Raw genomic sequence first — 23,967 nt, forward strand, 5'->3', positions numbered from 1 at the left:
TAATGCGCCAACAATCTTGGGAACTAAGTCCCTTATACCTGTAATTACACTGGCTAACTCACCCTTCAAACTGGAACACAACAATACCAAGTACTACTGTTGAATTGCGGTAGAATATCAGATGTGTGGGTGGTACCTATCCAGACGAGTTTGCACAAAGCCCTACCACCAAGTAAATAATGAATGACAAAATATTATCTCATTCTATATAAGCTCTCTTTGAATGCGTATTATCATTTGTTTTTTGAACAATTGCTATCTAATAATAATAATTTTTTAAATACAAATTTTTAATCTGTAGTTTTCTAACATAGATTTTTAGGTAGTTACGTTTTTATTACCTGTTGTAAAGTCTTGTTTATTTGTTGCATCGATCGTATCTCTATCAGGATATTCAGAGCGGAACAATTGAGCGGTATCCATCAATGTTATTGCCTTGTCGCAGTAAACCGTATGAGAATTGCGAATTTAATAAAAGTACGTAATATCTTTGTACGATATAGCTAAACGTAGATTTCACAGTAACTTATATATATATATATATATATATATATATAAATAAATTTTATTGTGACACATATTAATTAATTATGAATTTTTAATTTAATCATGTTTATTATATACTTGTTTAATTGATGTTTTAAAAAATGTATTATCTTGTACTGTTTAATTCCTAAATAAAAAAAATAAAAGATAGATATAGCCTTAATAAAACTCATACAAATCAGTAAATGAAAGCAATTCTAAAGCAGTATGTTATTTGTAGTATGCAGCGTAACGTGGATATGATTTTAAAAGGTCTTCATTGGCGTTGTGATAGTAGAGTGACGATAGAGTTTTCTTTGATGTCAGTAACGGACTGTTTCAACATCATTTGCATATAGGAAATCCGTGAATAATTAAGCTATAGAAACGTGACACAAGGTTACACATACGTGCTTAGATTTACGGTAGCTATGTTCTGCCAACGCTTAATATATATGTCATATAAGTAAAATGTGGGTTCAAACTCGTGCTCTCTACTGAATTTTCATTTGCTTCATTTGTGTTTATAATTCATTCAGGAAAACAACGTTAGGAAATCTGCACACATCAGATGAAAAGTCAATCACATATTAATCTACAAATCAGCATTGGAGCTGTGTGGTGGAATAAGTCCAGACCATCTTTTCTTAAGGAAGAAAATCTTAGACTAGAAAATCTTATCTTTAAATTGAAAATTCAGCGGTGCTTGCCTGGGTTTGAAGCCACGATTATAGATTATGTTCACGCGTTCTAACCATTGGGAGATCTTGGATCATGCAATTGTTCCTATTACACTGAAATCTTCACAAAAAATCAACGTGAATAAATAAGTAATTTGGTTGTTTTTCGTTTGAGAATGATAACAATATGATTAAATCTTTATCGTTACAATATCATTTACAGCCTTTCTGGCACGAATTCTGTTCAAAGTTAAATTCTTCGGAGTAAACGTAAGGTCGTCGTTTGATCGTTTCTTTTTGTTGCCGGTCGTGAGTCTCAAGGTGGCACTGCATTTGGCAGAGAGCCTGGGTTCATAATGTCTATAGACGGCAGACAGCACTTACACCGTAATTGTATGTTGGCTTGTGCACTTCTTACATTTTACTTCAATATATTTTTCTAAAACTATTGAACTCGATTTGGCTTTGCAGGTGAGTACTGATTGTTACAATTATTAAAATCTTCTAGTAATAATAATTTAGCAATTTAATCGCTATAAATTGAATGTAGTGCCAATGGAGAATATATTATAAGAGAGATGTTAGTTTAAGAGGTTTTTTAAATTAGTTTAAAGGCATGGAAGCAAGTCGTACTTAATAATAGATAATTGAATATTAAGTAAATTATACAATGTTGCATCTTCAATCAAGCGACAGTAAGTATATAATGATTTCGAAGCCAGCCATGGGAACCGATTACTGAGTACCTCGTGCAGCGAACCGTAACTATTGTTGGAGTTAATGAATATCTCGAGAGTAAAGCATTAAAATTTTCCAAAGATAATAAGTAATTCAAATATTTTTATGTGAAAGTCGGTTCGATTTTTGTAGGATTAAAAATCGAATTTATAAGGTTACCCTTTATATTTAGTATAAAATATTTTTTCAATTCATAAAGTTACTAAATCGAATCTCTTACATCTCAGTACATATCTCAGTACATGGCAATTAAAGTAAAGACTATTTCTGTCAAGTTGTTTAATTTTTAGGATTTGGTACTTTAGTATCTTAATGAGTTTCACCTGTTATATAATCATCATATTTACAAAACAGACATACATCATACACATTTGAAGGTAGCGAACAGCAGAGTATAGCTGCTGCTTTTATCTGAGCTCGCTAAACATACAATAATACTAAATAATAATGTATACAAATTATTCTTGAATGTTTGAGCAAGGTATAAATGTATCTAGCAAAATATAACTTATATTTAAAAATAAAACTCATCAGGAGTGTAAACGGCTAAATTAATTAACATTAATATAATGCTTAAAATACTGAATAATATGATCTACTTAAAATTTATTTAAACAAATCAATAAGACATATTATTGGTGAATTGTAATTGGTGAACCTGTTAATTTATTCCGTTTAGTATATAAATAAAAAAATACTCGTACATATTTCATATAAGTAGGTAGTTTTCTACCGATCCTTATCTCAAAACAGCCGCAACCGTCAGGTCTTGAACATTGAGATTGGCATTTGTATTAAATTCCCTTGCGGTCTGGTATAATGCAATCAGTCTCCATATTGTGTTCGTCCAGTGCTGCGGTTATATTAGATTTGGGGATTCTGTGGAAAACTTCTACCTTTCCACTCTACTTGGTTAGAGTGGACTCCAACATACCTAAAATATCTGATATACAGTCACAGAACGAGGAATATATTCTGAACATAAAATAATTATATCTCTGTATATTGTCTGTGTCTATATGTATAAGCTAACTGCCTCGTTGGTCTAGTGGCTACGTGTAAGGCCGTAGAACCAGTCCAAATCCTAGGTCGGACTAATAAAAAGTTATTGAGTTTTTCTGTTGAAAATTCTCAGTAGCAGCCCGGAGTCTGGAAGTTGGAAGTGTGTACATTGCCGTCATATCGGATTATGAGAGTTAGGGAATAAAGAGTGCACCTGTGTTTGCGCACACGCTGGTGCACTATAAAATCTCCTGCGTAGTTGCCTAATCTCTCTTAAGATTGGCGGCCGTGGCCGAAATCGGTCTGGAGGACAATATATATAAACTAATATGTAATGAAATTAAAATACTAAACACTATATAAACTAATAAGAAAGAGCTATTGAGCTTGTAAGGGCTAAACAATTTTTCCACCCCTACACTCATTCATTTAATAAGGAAATTACTAATACTATATTGCTTTAAAATAATTTGGATTATTCTTAGCACTATTATGCACTATTTTATCTAACTAAGTTTATATAAAAATATGAAGAAACGAAAATACGCTTGTATATTGTAAACAAATTATTTTCTCTCCTTATAATTGTATTCTACCTAGTCGAAAATATACTCAGGGTACAGTCCTATGGGACTCACATTTTCGAGAATGGAATTGTTTGAAAATTTATATAATTTATACATCATATGTAGAACAATCGTTTGTTTTTATTTAGACCGTGTTGATTTAAATTGGTGTTTTTCCTATATAATTTTATTGAGTACATAGTATAATTAATTTAAGAAAATAAACCGCATGTGAAATTTGTACTATTCAGAACGAATTTATATGTATAACTCTTAGGCAAATAATAAATTGATGATTTTTTAATAACGTAGATTTGAAAAAAAAACCTGTTTTAAAAGTAATAATATATAATTATATATATCGAAAATTGTTTTACTAATAATTAAGTATGTTTTATAAAACAAGTGGAAAACTTGCAAAAAATAAATAGATCATTTTTTTTTCTTCTCCTTATTTACACTACAGGCTGTCTCGTGTCTAGTTCGTTCTTTTAAAAGGTTTGTTTGTTTTTTAAAGGTTTGTTCTTTTAAGTCTTTCAGATAAGTGATCGTTGCGAGCGTGATCGTGAATGAAAATTTTAATGCAATTTTCATTTCAGATGACCAATTATTCACCATGGATGGCTCGAGATACAAATACTAAAGAAAATAAAATGAAATTCTCGCAAAGCAATAGCACCAAGTGAATATTTATCACAGCAGTGTTAAGAAAAAGAACGAGCTATTTTTTCATGATAAAAAAAACATATTGTAACCATAACATTAAATACGAACTGTAATATCCCTATAAACGTTTTAATAGACATTTTTATATTATAAAGGTGGACAGTTTGTTATTTATTAGGAAATATTATAAACCATATAACTTAACGCTACGAGTATAAGTAGGCAAATTATATTACCATCAAGATAAAAAAATATGATAAGCCGTATGAAATAGGTATGCATTTACGTATAATCCAAATTCTCAGAAACAACGTCACAGAAATTATATAATTATAGTTACATAACTTTGAAATATAGCTTAAATTAACATTTGCAACATTTATTTTCACACTTTGATATTTTATAAACTTCTATATACAACTTAAAAGCAAAGGAAATATATAAGAAATTCCGTGCCTTTGTGCACAAGGACAAAGTTTCAAGGATAAGTTGTAGTCACGGCTTTGTTTCAATGGAAGGCCAAATGTCTTTGAGCGAACTCGTAATATTTTATGCAAATGTGTATTTGTGATCTATCCAGATGTCGAAGTGTAATAAAAATAGATCGAGAGTAACGATTAACCTATGCGTTAGAAAGAATAGCTAGATATACAGTTGGTTGATAATGCCTCTTCGAAGTGGAGGCAATTTTGTGAGAATAAAAACTTTTTTTGGAATGCATAATAAAATATGTCTAGTTGGTCTTTTGTCATAAAACAATTGGACCTCAAACTAATATCATTTTTAAACATCAGCATCGAGTCACTAGCATATCGGGAATTAAGATGTAGTTTAGTTATACCAAACATAGCAATTTAGCAGCGTAGCGGGTTAAGCTCCAATCCTTCTCCTCAAAATAGAGTGGAGGCCTAAACTCAACAGGTAATTTACAGGTTTTTGCTTTAATTTTTTGTATCGAACAGGAAACAAACATACAAGAAGAACGCGTTAAAATAATGTTAATACTTGTAACGAGGTATTGGATAATTGTTTTTAAAAGTATGATCGAAAAGCTGTGCGTTGGCAATTAATTGTTTAATTGAGCCGAATTATTTATAGTTAAAACATAACTCGTTAACTTCGTGATTTAATGATTGACAATATAGTTAATTAAAAGCAACTCGTTCTATACAATAATAATGAAATTACTAAATAAATAATTCGAATGCATTGTTTTTTGTGTTTCTGATTTTATATATCATATAATATTCATTATATTTTTACTTTTTAAATATCTTTGTGAGCAAACCGAATCGATTTTAGAAAAAAGTAACAATATTTGAAATGATGATTATTGTTAATGTTTTCCCATTAGACATAAATATGCAATGCTTTTGATAAATATTTTCGTAATATGAAAATTTTCTGACACATGTAGTAACAGTTTAGAAAAAAGAAAATTTGAGAAAGAAAGTAAGTTATTCCAGTAAGCAAGCGTATGTGAAGTCGATGTCCCCGGGCGGAGAAAATACATCTTCGAAGTTTGTTATTTCGTCGTCAATTCTGAATTTCAATCTCGTGAGATAAACCGACGACAGCTTTCAGTTAAATTGAAAAATTCAGATGAGAAACATTAAATATTATGGCAATTACAACCAGTACTATTAAAAAAAAGTATTATGGCTTTCATCGTTTCGAAAATAGAGGTTTTTTTGCATTTGCTTTGCTATACTTGGCAAATAGTTCTCATGATATATTGAAATATTTTAAGAAATTGGTATTTATTTAACATAACATTACATAGTTTTAACTAGAACTACCAGTTTAGGTAAGAGAATGATGGTATTCGTATTTGAATGCCAAATGAAGAATATTATTTTTGTGAAAATTTTGATTAAAATATTATAATAAAAGCTTCAATCTATACTAATAAAGCCCGAGACGTTTTTTTGTAATGCCTAACTGAAAAAAAACCTTTAGTGGTTGTTTTTATCATAAAACTTATACCAAAAGATGAAGCACGTTTTGAAAATGGTTTTATTATATAATAGCATAGATTATTGACGTGAAAAGCTTAAATTGCATGTTCCTGTATTTCATATTTAGCGATTATCATTTTCTTCATCAGTACACTTCCTGAATTCGAGTCTTATCATGATATATATTATTTTTAAAACATTTTATCGTAAGTAAATCAAAATACATTCAATTCCAATCCATAAGGTGATTGAAATTGTTATCGTTACGCTTTGCATGTAATTTCTACATTAGCCTATTATAAAATAATGCTTATTTATTTTAACCTAGAAATCTAAATAATCATATTTTTGAGCATAACTATTTAGCTTAATATGTAGGTACTCTAAATCTAGTTTTTAAAATATAAATGTACACAAATTGTTTAAGTTTTTTTTACAGTATAAGGAAATGTACTATTGTGTAATTAAATTGTTGTCCGTGCTTGTTGTGTATCTTTTCTATTATAAGAATTTACGTTATTGTTTATGTGTCGTTTGTCACATGTTTTAAACGTATTCTTTACATACTACGTGAATGTTTTATAAAGTGGAAAATGAATAATTACAAATTTTATTTATAATTTTATTTACAATTCTTCCATTGGACAAATAAAAACGTGCACTTATCCCAATATAAATCAGAGATGAATACGATGTAGGTTAATGTAATTCGAGAGCTTTATTCGTAACGCCATATTTTTACCATTGTTATCCCTCGGTCATGAACCCAGCGGCCATTTTATTTCCACCCTCATATATTTCATTCCCTGAAAACCTCGAACGGACGGTTAAAATGGCTTCTTAGTGAGAATTGCTTGTACAAAATTGGCATAACAAAAATTTAACTACCAATAAATTTTATATGCATTCCATTTGTTTAATATGTTTAATGTTTTATTTTATTAAGTTGTGACACACATTGGCACTGTAAGAAATCCTTTTTTTCTGTAGTTATACTGACGTTGAAATGATATGCTAAATATGTATTGTACAACAAGACTCGTAAAACAGAAAGGACAATTTCATATTTAGAGTCGCTGACAGTAAGAACTAACAACAGTACAGTGTGGCAGAATTGCATTTGTCACGCGCAGAATTTTTCACCACTAACAATGAGTTCACCATCACCATAAAATAAAATAAAAGAGACAATTTAATCATACAAAATTTAAATATGTTTGTGCGTATTTGAACCCGATAGATAGTTAAAATCCGCATAAGTGGACTAAGCCTAATCGGTTCCGATATGCTGATATACTATGTATATATATTATAGTGGAGTAGTTATTTTTGTACAAACATATGAATATTTCAATAAATCTACCTGAAACTATTGTATCACATTTGAATTGAATATTTGAACACAACATGTAAATGATTTTATACTTCAATAAAACTTATTTAAAATAAAGAGAAACTCAAGTTTTACATTTCATGTAGAATATTTTGTGTTTGTGTCACACACAAGCTTTATTAACATTCTGCTGACATTTAGCTCAGCGTAGATACGACACGTAGAACATTAAGTATATAAATCATGGTGGCAAATTAATCTATGGAGATGTACTATATTAGTGTTTGCACGTGCTTTGCCTATAATAAAGTACGTAAATATATCGTAAGGAAAATCAGCTTAATTTTTGTAGACTTAAAGTTGATAATATACTTGCATTAACTGACTGATTACTTTATGTAATTAGTATATAGATAAATAAATAAATATATGTATATGTTTATTTTTTTAGAGAATACACACAGATAAGATTGTGCCAATTTAACTATCGTTTTTTATTGTTATATTAAATCTGTTATTTTGTTTAATTCAAAAGTTATTTTTGTATTTTGAGGCAATCAACTTTTACAAATTTATGAGACCTTCCATTTAATAACTTACAGTGGCAAATTATATTAAAAAGTTAGACGGCAAATTTCGTCTGGAATAATAAAACGAATTATTAGGTCTCATTTATTTACTTTTCATGCCTAATACGATAAGCCAGAATTATCATTCATCACCGAGCTTATTCGACATCGCATCAATCTTCATTTCCCATTTTCTTTTGAATGGATTCGAGTTTTTTGTCTTTTCAATGGTAACATATTTACATAATCGTAAGAAATATTTAAAAATGCAATCAATTCTAACCCAAAATGAAAAATAGCTCATTTTTTTTTACTTATAGAATAGGAAGGCGGACGAGCGTATGGTCCACCTGATAATAAGTGGTCACCAACGCCCATAGATATTGGCATTGTAAGAAATGATACCCATCGCTTACATCACCAATGCGCCACCAACCGTGGGAACTAAGATGTTATGTCCCTTTTGCCTGTAATTACACTGGCTCACTCACCCTTCAAACCGGAACACAGCATTACCAAATACTACTGTTTTGCGATCGAATATCTGATGCGTGGGCGGTGAGCTTGCACAAAGCTCTACCACCAGTATTTTTTTTCTTACCGACATCTTATCGAGTATTATAGTACAAATAAAAATGCCATATGAGTCCAATCGAGTTGTTTTTTCCTTTTTTAATTTTTCCGTTATTGTTAATTCCAGTTAAATTTTGTTATTATTATTTTTATTAACGGCATAATAATAGTAAGGGCTAAGTAAGCTGTTTTACCCGTAACATAATTAAAATCCAGAATTATTAAAGCAATTTAAATTGAGCCGTACTGAACAAGCCACCTCTACAAATATAACGCAGATTATATAATCGAAATCGGCATCACATTATTGAGATATAAAACCAAAAAAAACATACAATAATGATGGCCTTATAGTCCTTGTTCCCGACTTTCTACATACCGTCAAAGAATAATAAATGGTTCTACCTGGGATTTATTACGATTTAATAAAGTTAGTAAATCGTCTAAATCAGTGTAGTTCTATACGAAAAAGAAAAAAAGCACACGCGTCGACATGTATAACCTCCTTCTTTTTGAAGTCGGTTAATTATATGAAGTCATTTAATTAAAAAAAAAAACAAAGTTGTTTGTAAAATAAGTATGAAATTATATTTGAGGTAAATATTTTACTTCCAATGCATGTTTTTTAGTTATTTATATTTCCAAGAAATATTTAGTGCTTCAAAATAGTTAATGATTGATTGTAACATTTGTGGTAACGAAGAAACATTTAGTATTTTGTTTAATATACATAGATGCCTGTGAATATCCCTAGCGCATTGTGCAATATGTAATATTCGTGGTATTTCTCCTTTACACATTTGCATAATACCACTTACAAAGACATTGTTCGTAGTAAACTTCGTGGCGCAGCTACGAGTCTACGATCATTACCTCATATAATCTACAAGTGCTACGAAGTTGTTATCAAGGAACTAGAAGTAAGTTGTGATAATGTTTTACACTAGAATTACTTTTTGAATAACTTAGAAGAGAAAGCAAAGTCTACAACAAAGGATTATGCAAACGGTCTTGAAAGTTTTGAATAATATAATACCAAGATCATCATTTTTTCATAAAGATTATTTTATTTAAGTTAGCACATTTATGAACGATAACATGTATACTTCCCATTTCTAAACAAAAACGTAACTTTTATTCAATATGATGAACTGGTATCAATTTGCACAGGTATAGACACATCGTAGCGACTGTTTTGAATAATGTTAAATAAACAACCCTTATTGAAATTGCGCTCGCAATCGATCGATTATGGAGTGACGATGGCTCGGGGTGAACACCCCTGGGTTCGTAATACTGTTGCTAGCGAGGTGATACCGTTTCTATGTGTTGTTATAGAGACGACGATTAATTAATTAAATTACAATACGAAGACATTGAAGGTATAAGTTTTGTTCTTATCATTAACGTGTAACAATAAATCAATTATCGAATAATATATTTCGTTGAAGACTTACTGGATTAAAAGGGGTTGATATCATTGTTATCAAAAGATATATTTAGTTAAATACTTTTGAATTGTCCAATACTTAAATATTATATTGCCAAGCTAGTTTCTAGAGTATGAAATATAGTAATATATTATATGTATATGTACGACACAGAAATGAAACTTTTATACGTTACGTTATATGAAAACGAAACACTTAAAAATGAATTTATTAGTAGTTAATAACTTTTTTATATATTGTCTATTACCTACATAAGCTTCTTTTAACAAGAAGTTAATTAACAAATCCAGACTCACAAATACAGCAGCTTATAATCCTGTTTTAGTTCATTTTTAAAATCAACTATTTTCAAAATAGGTTGTTACTGTAATATTAGGGATCAATGAAATCATTTATATTTAATTACTAACTATATATAATTTATTTTACTAGTTTGCGCCCACGGCTTCACGCGCGTGTTCAAAAAGTGGTTTAGTCGTAAAAGCACAACAAACAGACACAAAGAGTTTATCTCGTATTGTATTATTATAGATTTAGTAGTATAGGTTATCATTGCAAGAAAAAAAGGTTTGACATATTATGTGAATTCTTGGAGAATATTTTTTCTGGTTGTTGGGTTTCGCCACCAAGCGGATTGTTAAAGCACAAATGCTGATAATTATTAATTTTACATTTACCTATAAATAATATTATAATTCATGTTAAAAAATATATATACAATTAATGTATAATATACAATATTAAAGAGATGGTTAATGAGTTTGGAGTTAATATTCGTTGATTTTCATAAAGGATACATAACTCTAATTGTATATGTTTACTACATAAATATGGTTGATGCAAAAATATAACAACTGAGTTTCATGTATTACCTAATATTTCCTATATTCCTTATTATCCTATATTCCTTTTTCGTAGAATTTAAATTTAATCTTGAAAAATGTCGATTCAAATATTCTTTTAAGAGCCAATACAAAAACATCTCTGAAACAGCTCTGAAGACACCCAAGAATTCATATACGCAGCCCTAATTTCTGTCACAAATCACAATACCATTTGACAAAATGATTAGTTAAAAGAATGTTCAAGTATAATATAACAACATGAAAATAAAAAAAAAACTGTTACAAACAAAAACAAGTAGGTTTATTGTTTAAATTTCTTCTAGTGGACAGCTCTCTACAATGGGATTGCTTCCGCTTGCCGAGTTCTGCATTATTTTTCTGCCAACGCCAGACCTTGGTTCGCCCACCCAGCTCGGTGATGCGGTCTTTGTGTAAAATTTGTAAGAAAGATTGTCGCTTTATTGTATAATTCAGTGTCACATACTTTTATAAAATAAATGCCTTTATCATTCGTGAATACTGTTAGTTATTCATACATATTAAAACACTTTTCAAATAACATGCGTTTTTAAACTAAAATTTACAAATATTTTTGGTACCATGGTTTCATGCGTACCTACTATGTAGAATCATGTCATATATTCTAATATTATTAGAGTATAAAGCGCTTCAATTACATTATATAAATAAAAATACATTTGCTAAAAATTAATTTATCAAAGTCTACAAACTAGTAATGTCGTGTTCAATATCATATAATTTTGGCTTTAATACTGAAATAAAAGGTTATATTTTCCCGTAACCCGTCAGCCTTAATCTATAAATGAATGTACATGTGAGTATTGTGTCACAGTCTGTCACCGTCCCGCCTGTCCCGCGACACGTCCCGCCAGCCGTAATGCGCGCTAATGGAAGCAATTTGCCGTGTTTTGCAAACAGCCGCTTTGACGTTAAGCGCCTCGGCCTCGGCTACCTCTAATTTGTTTTTATCGACGAAAACGCTTACCGCCATGTGATACCAAACTCGTTGAAAGCGGATGAAATGAAATAGGTACTTTGAGCTTAGTGGGGAAGTTTGTGAAAAATGTAAGTCATTAAAATACTATTAGGTGAGTACTTTACATATTTTGTATTTTATGTATAGAAAATGCATATTTTTGTTCGTATAACATGCACGTATTGTTCATCCGATTGTTTTACTTTTATGACACTTGCGTGTAGATTGCTGGTATAGGTCCATCAACTTAGAAAAGGTGGCGCGCGAGTACCGTCGGCTAATTGCTTAGAAATTTTTTAAAGAGACACTATTTACGCATGCCGACTGGTTATAGTACCAAATATAAAATAGGTAAGAAAATAGATTAGAATATTTTTATGACCAAAACTTAACGATTGATACCAAATATTTTCGATACAATAAAAAAAACCACAAAACATAAACAATTATTTATGCATGGTCAATACAAAAATCATTCCATGTTCATTCCTCATCATTCATCATTCCATCCATGACTCGTAAACATTGAATGTACTAAAAAATATTGCGTAAATTTATGTCTAGACATTAATCACAACAAAATAAAACAAAACTTTCAATTTTGATTTCCATGAAAACATATTTGTTTTGTTAACGAATACAAATAGTTTTTGCATTTGCGTAAGCGTTTCCTAGAAAGATAAGCTCCGAGATTTACGAGAAACTTTAATTTTTAAAAGGGTTCTCTCGTAAGCTAAAAGCCACAGCCGAGTGCATCATTTCTTTCTTCTAAGATCTACTTTATCAGTAGAATAAAATACAATGGTAGTGCTCGTAAATGTGACTTTCAAGTTAGAGAGATCCTTGAAATTTTTCAAAGCGATTTATGTTTGTAATCCAGAAGTTTGTATAACGAGATGTGTTATCTTGGAGAAAATGTTAAAATAAAATCAAAATATATTATTCCTTCAGTCATTTTTGAATCAACATTTTATAATCATGAAAATCAACAAAAGTAGCTCCACGTTTGTTTACCATATATGTTATATGCCTATTTATTAATGTAGATATTATATAGATTGCCTTATTTATTAATGTTTTTATATGATGTTTATGTTAAATTTAAATGTAATGCAAGATAAAAATATTTAGGAATAAATTTGCAGAGACGGGGCCTTGGTGTTAGATTTAAAAAAATATCTTTATGATTTTTGGAGATTGTTTAGTAATAACATATTATACTTATATCTATATATCACGATACTGTAAAATTAATTTATCGTAAAAGTAGAATTTTTATTCTAAAATATCCATTTTGGAAGTAGCGTTTTCATAAAATAATGCTGAAGTAAGTTAAGAAAGAAAGAAAGTACGAATTATTTCATAGAGTTGATTTAACTTTTAATTATTGTCCATTTTTTGGTGTCAGTAATACACCAACTTGCCGGAAGTCGTAGGTGCGGCTATGACAGCCTCTTCATTTCCCCGGTTTCCGGCGGAAGCCGTCAAACCGCCATTTAAAAATCCACTCAGTTGGCACTATACCAAAAACGGCATCGATTCAGAATTTATGCGTTTCTGTTACTCGGTCATACGTTCCCAGAGATCTGTATCGTGCTGTAAAATATCATATGTTTACAAAAGTTGGCACGATGCTAGTTGTAACAAACATTAAAATACAGAAAAAAACTTTAAACTTTAGCAGTATTCAGTTGGGCTTAAACAAAAGATGAGTTCAGTAGAATAAGAAAATGATTTAAAAAAATAATTTGCTATGGGTTTTAAATAGAGGATGAAAATTTATATGGAAATTCTTCATTTGTCAAGTAAGAAATATGCTCATTTTTATTTTGTCTTTTATTAATAAATTAAGAAGAATTGTATTTCGATCGACTTAGAAGTTGTTTAAAAAAAGGGTTATGTTGCGTAGGTTAACTAAAGACTCTAGAATAAGGTCGGAGGTTTTTTGAGATGTTTTTAAACATATATTATTTACATAGTGAACTTAAATAAGTAAATACAAATCAAAATAAAAAAATACTGCTTTCAGAAATAAAATAGAGTGTATGTTTTTAATAAGCCCCGAGCTGTTTGAACCAATAAGCCGATCGACGTAAGCAGATTACAGGATGCCTTATCAGGAGGATGCTTGTAAAACACACAAAGATATTTGCTGAAAATATTGCTTTTGCGAGTAAATATTTTTATATATTGCAACTTAATAACAGAAAGAAATATTTAGGTCATTTTTCATAAATGTAGTTTAGAATATTCAAGACAAATGCAATGACACTTTATTTATCTACAACGAAGCACCAAGCTACCTTTATTTACTACTGATACTTTAAACAGTTATTCACGTTTCTGTGAAATATTACATTTTTTAAATCAAACTAAATAACATTAAAGTAACGTGACGTTAAATTATTAATATTGCCATAAGTCTTTTAGCCTATAAAGTAATATTTAGCGAATTTAGGCCACGGCAGCCAATCACACAGTCTAGCCAATTGCGTAGGCGATGTTATACTCGTAGTGCACAAGTGTGTGTGTGTGGAAATATAGCTGCAATTCACATTCCCTTACTATTATAATTCAATGGTCGATAATCTAACAAGACCGGTGAGAGATTGGCATAGGACTAACAGGTTTATTTATACATTCCCGAGGCACGGAAATGTAACAGTCTGAATTGACTCGATTCAGGCTTTTACTTATAATTTTTTTTACAAAAAAACGAAAAAAACTTTTTATTTGCTTGACTCAGGACCTCGAGCCTTATAATATAGCTAAGATCAACGAGGCGGTTATTTGAGAATAAGTGATATGGCTAACAAATCGACTTCTATTTGAATATAGCTCATTTATAATTATTTAAGAATAATTTATTGTAAATATTTATTCTTTAAGAAAATCGCTGACATATTTTCCTACAAACAAATAAAACATATAAAATGAAGTCCTTCAATCAATGGCAGATATTTTTATATAAATACAAAAATCATTTAGTATCCCAGCGAAGCTTGCGACATGCCTGATGCCGGTGGACAACAAGCAGAAAATCAATGATAGACAATAAAAAAAATCTGAACAATATTATTAATATTCTTATTTTATATGGAAACGACGAACGCGACCTCTTGTCTTGTGTCGGTTAATGTACCGCGCATGAATGTTATTTACACATGAAGAGTGTTTGCGTCGAAAACATCCGAGGGGTAACATTTTGCTTATCGGTCCGTGCAGCCTCGCATTACGTACGCATCAGTCTTGTTTATAAATTACACTTGTACAGACATAACAAGTGTATGAACATACGTATGTATAATGTATATATATGTCTATATAATGTATTTCGTGTTTATTTTATTTTAATTTGCATCATGCAGTAATGTACATATGGAAGATGAAACTTATAAAGAGACGGTGTAAGTTATTTTTATTCTATTATTGATATTTACACAATTATTTCTTTTTACAAATGCTTAAAACTCTTATAATAATAATATGGTAATTAATAATAATATCCTGGGACATTATTCACACACGGCCATCTGATCCCAAATTAAGCAGAGCTCGTGCTATGGAAACCAGACAACTGATATACTACATATACTACTTTTTTCGTAAATACATACTTAATTACATAGATAATTAGACCCATACTCAGGATAAACAGACGTGTTCATGCACAAAAATGTCTGCCCTGGGTAGGAATCGAACCCACAACCTTCGGCGTGTAAGGCAAGTATCTACCATCAATTAAATTTTAAAAATAATATTTTATATGTCTGTTTGAGATTGATTATGTACAATGTAGTGAAAAAGTCTCCTGGGTCTTGCTTGTAATCATATATAAAATTGTATCCGTCAGTTAATTGAACAAGTATAAAAATATTGTAGGAACACATATATAAAGTATAGTTCTCTGTATTTACAGTCCTTGAGTACGAAATTCGTTCTTATAAAAGCTTTCGAATTTACTAGTACAAGCAATTGTTCAAAAATTCGCAATAGTGGCTTCACTAATTTGATTCATTCGTTTTGTGAAAACATATGACGTTCTAATTGACTGTTAGACTGCTATTCTTATTTTGTCTTTGTTGTCTGGAAGAAATCGTTCCATTTTTACAAGCTTTTTTTAATGTTTTTAGTATTTGTGGATCAAATCTTGCAATAAAGAAGTAGCAAAATATTCATATTCATGGTTTATTTCATATATTCATTTGATTGAACTCTTGTACGACTTTGCTCTTTTTGGAGATAAGATTGAAAGATACAGTTTCATAAGTATCTTAAGAGTTCGGTTTCTCTTCACTTGGAATTAATATTTTAAAAAAATAATTTCATGAATAGACACAGACGCTATTACAGTTTAAATATACGTACGTAAAACATTCTTTTTTAAATTAAATTAATATAAAGATTTTCGTGCCCTGGACTTATAATCCTTTGGGGGAGATTTTTTTGTCGGAGAATAGACTTTATTTCATGATGTTAAAGTTCATTTTTAGGTGTCACATAAAATTATACGACAAGGGGTCATATTTCGTTAAGAGATGGAAGGCAAAGGAAGTATAAGTTTCCACCCCCTAAGTGGGATCAAAGGGGGGTGAACGTGAACGAAATTATGTCTTCTGAGCGTTACGCCAAAATGATAAAACCACGAACGTAAATTATAATTCGTGTTATCATTTTTATACGACTAATATTTATTTTCTTAAATTAGCACTATATGGTTTTTTTTTGTAAAAAGATTTGGCCTTTACGGTAACTTATATATTTTCGTTTGGAAATCAATCTTTTAATAGCTGATAGCGTTTATCATAAATAATGAATCGTTATATTCGGCATTGAAAATTATTTCAAGTTATATTAAATAAATACGAAAATAAACATTGTGTTACTTCTTGTTACTTGAGTGATAATTATATTTATTTAATAACCACTTTTATACTCGCCTATTCTTGTTAAGGCGAATATTTCTCCTGCTAAGGATATAAAGAATTTTCTCAGATATTCATCTAAAATATGCAGATTTCTCCACGACTTTTTACTTTTTCACAGTGAAGAGCAAGAGGCGTGGTGACTTATGTCTAGCAGTGAAATGCAATAGGCTGTGTATATCCATAGAAAACTGTCTCGTTGGTCTAGTGGCCATCTAGTAGGGCCGCAGTCCCAGAGGCCTTAGGTTCAAATCCCAGGTCGAGCCAATAATAAGCTATTTAGTTTTTCATTCAAACATTCTCACCAGTAGCCGCCAGGAGTCTGGAAGTTGAAAGTGTGTACACTCCCATGCTTCGGAAAGCACGTAAAGTCATTGGTCTTGCGCCTGAACTCTTTCGGGTCGGATTGCCGTCCCACCGGGTTTTGAAAGTTAGGGAATAGAGAGTGCACCTGTGTTTGCGCACACACTTGTGCACTATAATATGCCCTGCACAGTTGGCTAATCTCTCTTGAGATTGGCCGCCGTGATCGAAATCGGTCCGAAGCACATTATTATTACACAGATATATAATATAAATATCGAGCATATAATCAATACAAAACATTTATTAAAAATTGAAATGAAAAGTGGTTCTTTGGCTGGATTTGAACCCATCGCCCATCACCCGTGTGTTATTAAGTTTTCTATCGTTTAAGATAGATTTCAAAGAGAGTTTAAATGTTTCTCATATAAATGTTACTATTATTTTGTCTTTCTCTATAATATTTAATAAAGTTGAATCTTAAAAAAACACGTTCACATTTTAATCTCTCTTATTTTTAACGTTTAAAGGAATGTTTAAAACATCTGTGAAATGCAATTTAATATTTATTGAATGACACATTCAAAGGCAAAGGCAAGTGTCAGGCGGGATTTTATTAAACAAGAATATTTCGTATTACGTCGGTGAAGCCTCGCCAACTCTGAAAGAAACTAAGGCGTGTGACATACATAATAAATATCTAGGTGCTGTATTTAAATACGAAACACCGCCTCGGAAATTTTTATGTTAAATTCATTACTTTGAAAAAAAAAAAACTGTCAAGTGCACTGTTTGTTTCCATTTGACAGACGGCTTAAGAATGTGTCGGTATATAAATTGAATATGTATTTTTTTTAAACGATAATTTGTAGGTTTTTTTTTTACGTGTAAAAGGTAAATTTTGAGGATGTTTTATTCTTTTAATGTTAGATTTACAAGTATATGAAATATATCAGACATATTTTTTATTTATCGCTTATGTACTTTAAATTTAATCAGTTTGTTATTCTTATTAAGACTTATAAATAAACTAGTTAACAATAATTGATTAATTAGTGATGTTCTCAAAAGAATCAACGTAATGAAAACTCACACTTAGTTTTCGTGTCGCAAGGCCGCTCTAGGCTACCTAGTTCTTTATGTAAAACTGTTGTAAAATCCCGGTTCTTTCTGTTGAGCGCGCTTAAAAGCACTTAGGGCGTAATTTGTAGCTGTTTCAAATCTTTTACTTTACAAACGAGAAACAACGATAATGCAGATTTTAAAATGAGATAATGTCCATTATTGTCAGTTGCCATTCACAACTGTCGAGCTGTTAAAATTCTTAATCTTAAGTATATTTTTGTTTTTATATATTTAAATAATCTTAAATTTATTTACTTTTTTTAGGATAAATATATCATATATTCATTATGTAAATAATATATAACAAACATAAACGAGGTACAACAAGGTTTCCACCAATTTATAATACAATACAATGTACTTATTAATGCGAAATAATTATTATCAGAAGTTTAACTAGAATCACGGTACATTATTTACATTACTTATGTTTGTCTGTGAACAGGGTCTGAAAGCCCATATCATTCCATGGGAGGAATTTTTGACAGCAGAATTATCTTGAGCTTATTTCACTTAATTTTGGATCAGAGATTTTTTAGAGCAAATAATACAAAAAGTTAAATGAAAGTTATAGCAATGAGTATACACCCGCTATGTACAAACTAAAAAAGAAATAAAATGAGCAAAATTGTATATAAATTTTGCACAGACATATTGCTCTACATGTTGTAGTGTAAGGATTTTGTTAGCCTTGTACTTAAACAAGGTTAAAGTATTCTTACGCTACAACTATAACTATGCTACGCTACTTTTTATTGATCACTTTTCTTGCGTCGATGTTAAGTAAGTTCTAAAACCTTATAGCCTACGTATACTGCGTATACTATATTATACGTGTATATATTTCAAGGCATTCAATTCTGAGTTTTTGAGCTGTTCTTAGACTTAGTTCTTTTATCATATTATATAAATTATATTTATTTATGTATTGGAAAAAATCTGTTGTGGCTGCAAATTACGAAGACCTGCTTTCAAACATCGAGTCGAGCCAATGAAAGTTCCCAATAAATTTGAATAAAGCGGTTTTTGTTATACCCTTTAACCGATGCTGACTGGCAAAAGAAAGCTCATCCCTTGCGGGTACTGATTTCCGCCTGTCTAACTTTCGTAACCAATAAAAAAATACGTAAAGAAATTGTACTTAAAACATTCTAGTAACAAAATGTATTCTTACATTTGTACATACTGAGGTCATTAAACTAAAACATATAAATAAATTGACGCGTAGTACGTACACGTCTTAGGTGCTACGAGACTACGTAGAACGTAGCATGAAAAGTTTTATTATTAGATGTGTAATAATAATTATATAATAATTACTTATTAGAAAATCACATAATCTTTTACTGCTTTACAATTGTAATAGTTAGGTTTGTACATAAGTAATGATGACGATAAAAACCAAAACAATATTACCCTTTGCCTTAAGTTTTTTCTTAAAACAAATGTGTATGTATAAGAAAACAGCCAAAAATGTTCAAACACAATTCTTAAAGAAATAAAAGGAGTCGCAAAAGTAATATTTCTCTACGTCTTTCAATCAAAAGATCATATTTTCCGCTTTTAACGCTTATATTGTTTAGTAAATGACATTCGATCATCGCAATCGTAAAATATTTGAAACATGAATGGAATATGAGTATGAAAGCTCCGCGGATGATATTGTAAAGCATATAATAAAAAGGTTTCTTTTTCATTTGTATTCTTCTCAACGTACTCTTTTGACAAGAATAATAATAAATCAGTTTTTATAGCATAAAAATCGAGGTCACTTTAACATTAAGTATTCAAGTACTTTTTAATACGCCTGTTAGTGATTACATAAAATTAATAATTTAACTAAAAAAATATAATCCATACAGTATGTAAAATAACTTTGAGTAATTTAAAATAAGTTACATGATATTTATTGATCGCAACGATTACTTTTTAATGTAGTTTTATAATATTACTTTCTGCGGATGGGTGTGCTATGTATATCTTCCTTCTACCCTTTTCTGTATATCTGACAACGTGTATGCAAAATTTTTGAGTTGTTAAGACGCGAAACTGTAACTGGCAAACGAACTCACTTTGGCATTTATAAGTAAATGTTTAATAAAAAAATTGAAACGTACTTTTGTTTTATGTATTATTTATTTAAATATAAGATAATATGACATATGTATGTTTCAAAGTTACTTATAAAAACATATAATAATACCACCACGATTTCATACTTACCAATAAAACTTCTGTGTAATTTAAGTATATCTGAAGGAATCTCGAATCTTACGGAATTTCATTAAATGTGAATTGCGAATCATAATTTGGTGAAAGTTGGTAGATCGTTTTAAGTGGACTTGAAAATCGTGATTAAAACTTTTTCTTGTTATATTCACGTAGGTTTTTTAAATCAAATTAAATAACTTCGATAGTACGATACAAAATTATATGAAAATGTTATTTTTATAATTAATTTTAAGCTGAAAGATTTTATTTCTAATTATATTAAAAATATTACCTAGTATAAAATAACATTAATCTAGTTAGTACATACCTGGTGTCGGTTCTAGTAGTCCTTTTGGGTCGGTTGCTTCGTCTGCAGCAACGGCAGTCAGCGCCATCAGCAACAATAAAAGAGTCATCGTTCTGAGAACAAAAATATTATATCAGTATCTAAGATAATCGTTTCAAAAAAGTAGTTATAGTCTCGAACATTTAAATAAAATATTAAAAGTGTAACTTTTGATGACAAAACGAATATGTATGTGTTAGATAATAGTAATATAGGTGTATTTTTTTATTTGCGTATGTGTGTGAGTTTGCGCGGAAATTTATCTAAGTGAATTTATCAAAGATGTTTCTCTTTACCAAATTAAAATTGAAAATTTTTACCAACTCTCTCGAGAGGGTTCTTTACATAATGCGCTTAGCTACAGTTCAATTAATATTTTATTATTTCAAATAATTTGTGATAATACTTAAAAATCACTGAGCACAAATCAAAATGTAACATAAAACCTTGATTAGTTTTGTCCGTTACGTGACCGGTCTACATAGTCATGTAAGCGGGAAACAAAACATACAACGATCTGACCCAGATTGTAAAGACCTCAGCGGTCTTCATTCAAACATCTCGACCGGGAATGTAAAGAGACATTCACCGGAAAGTTATAGTCGCCGCCCGAAAAAGTTGGCTAATTTCGAAACGTTTCGAAGTGCTTGCGAAACTGAAATTATTTCGAGCCGCATTTCATCCCATTTCATACGTGTACGTCGAAAAGTTTGAACATGTCTTTGTCGGCAGATTTAATAAACGAGTTTTGCGCTGTCCGCACGATGCCTATTGTTGTTCAAGCACAAATACGTTCACGTCGGCGTTCTCGTTTATTTCGGTTTTTATTGTTTTATTCGTTAACAGATATTTGTTGTGATTGATCAATATTTACGATCATAAATACTGCGATTACAAACAAAATTATCGTTTTAAATATTTATTTATTATAATAATTATTGTTAAACTTAAGCAGAGTAAGCATTTATGAATCGTTATATTACAGACAAACAACCTAACGTAAAGATATACTTGAAGTGTCCCGTATCTTTAATTACGTATTTTAAAGTTTCCCTTTTTGTGACAGTAGCTATTCCGCTTCGTTCTAATAATTATTTATAAAAAAATATTCTTTTTTTAAGTGAAAAATAATTTTTATTTTCAGATAAAATCTAAAAAACAAAACCTTATCTAAATACAAAATTTGAATGAAATCGTTAAAGCCATTTCCGAGATACGTAAAATAATATATTTATTATTATTGTTGAAATTATAATAAATATAGTATATATGTTTTGTTTAATAATATTTTTTTCAATACACACAAAATCTTAAAATTATCAAGTAACACATGTATAAATGGTAACATGTTTATATATCTCATATAATATATTTTTACATACATACACTTACAATGCGCGCAATACAAACACAAAGGGTGTCACTTCTTAGAAACTAGAATTTATGTTCTCGACTCCGACCTAACGTAGAAAGGAAGTTACACAAAGACTGGAAGGAAATTATTAAGGTTTATTGCAGTTGTTTTATGTTATAAGAATTTATTTGGCAAAATATCGTATTCTCCGTGTATAAATAAAATAAATCATTGTTTTCTTAATGGCTAAGATAATTATAAAAGTCTGTTAAAGCTAATTCCTGCGTGACTTTTGAGGATATATATATAGCGATTCAATAATCATCTATATATTTATATATATATATATATATATATATATATATATATATATATATATATATATAGATGATATATATATAGATGTATTAAAGTCCGTAATTAATAATAATAAATAGAGGTCATTGTAGTTAATATATGTTGTAGAACAATCCTGGATATGAACATTGAGCTTTCTTTTCATGACAAATCTAATTTTGATATATTTTTTTTATTAAAATATATGGTTATTTATTAACTAATCAACTTTTATGATTGTATTAAAAGTATAGTAAATATAAATAGTTTGATCATGCTAAGAAGTTGAATTTGACTTTTTATACATATTTGAGGCAAGTAATTATGGTTAAAAAAATAGTAATTATTAAGTACCATACTAAATAACAGATAAGATGGTACAGATATACCTACTAACATTTTAAATAAATTAATTTATCAAGTAAATTGTATGAGTTCCTTTAAAGTTATACGATCTCGGCACGCGCCTTTGTGTAAGAAGAGTTGCTACACACGGAACGTCTTTTATCTAAGACGGCATACTTTATCTCAATGCAAGCGTCTTTATGGATTAGAATGGGCGTAAAAAGAGTCGTGATATGTTGTACAAATAATTTAATTAAAATGTTAAGTTGAAAAGAGTTTTTGAAGGGTGAGTGAGCCAGTGTAATTACTGGGACAAGGGACCATTACATCACCAATGCGCCACCAACCTTGGGAACTAAGATTTTATGTCCCTTGTGCCTGTAATTACAGTGGCTCACTCACCCTTCAAACCGGAACACAACAATATCAAGTACTGCTGTTTTGCGGTAGAATATCTGATGAGTGGGTGGTACCTACCCAGACGAGCTTGCACAAAGCCCTACCACCAGTAATTTATTTTTAATTAAATTAAAATTAAATCTTTATGCCATCTTCAGTACAAACACTTGGACTTGATACTTGGAATAATAGTGCAAAAACTTTTATAAGACATAAAACACCCTATCTTATTGCCTCCACTGGTGACAGAAGGGCTGGTTCATTTTTCGCTCAGATAACCGGACTTGCGATTCAAAGGGGAAATGTTTCTAGCATTTTTGCCAACATTCCACGCGGTTGTGATTTGTACAGTAGCTATTTTAAATTTAGATGTGTATAATACTTATGTAATTCCTTTGTGTAAATAATTCTTATGTAAATAATTATCATCTCCAGCAACATATGAAAAGGGAATTTAAAATTCTATGCAATAACGGCCTTATCACTGCAATCAATTATATACAATTTCGTCTATATTGCAAATACACAGATATTAAACTTAAGTATAAAGAGCAGTACATATAGTATAATATTCATTATATATAAGTATAGCATTAAAACCGAGAGTAATATTTCATTACCATTAATAATATATTTTTATTGACATTATAAATGAGTGTCGGTTTCGAGTTAACCTACGAATTTAACCTGTGCAGTGTTCTACACACAGAGTGAGTGACA

The 23,967-nt window shown here is 30.0% G+C and overlaps 1 protein-coding gene across 4 annotated transcripts in view; it reads right to left on the reverse strand.

Annotated features, from left to right (window-relative positions):
* Positions 1-23,967, reverse strand: part of LOC126770707 (thrombospondin type-1 domain-containing protein 7A-like) — a 70,127-nt gene that overhangs the window by 21,469 nt on the left and 24,691 nt on the right. For all 4 annotated transcript variants that reach the window (XM_050490220.1, XM_050490221.1, XM_050490218.1 and 1 more), the window contains exon 2: positions 20,796-20,887. In XM_050490220.1, coding sequence (XP_050346177.1) covers positions 20,796-20,883 — 88 coding nt within the window. In that variant the 5' untranslated portion in view covers positions 20,884-20,887. The remainder of the gene's footprint in view (positions 1-20,795; positions 20,888-23,967) is intronic.

The sequence above is a fragment of the Nymphalis io genome, chromosome 9 (genome assembly GCF_905147045.1).
Source record: "Nymphalis io chromosome 9, ilAglIoxx1.1, whole genome shotgun sequence".
In the NCBI taxonomy this organism is placed as follows: domain Eukaryota; kingdom Metazoa; phylum Arthropoda; class Insecta; order Lepidoptera; family Nymphalidae; genus Nymphalis; species Nymphalis io.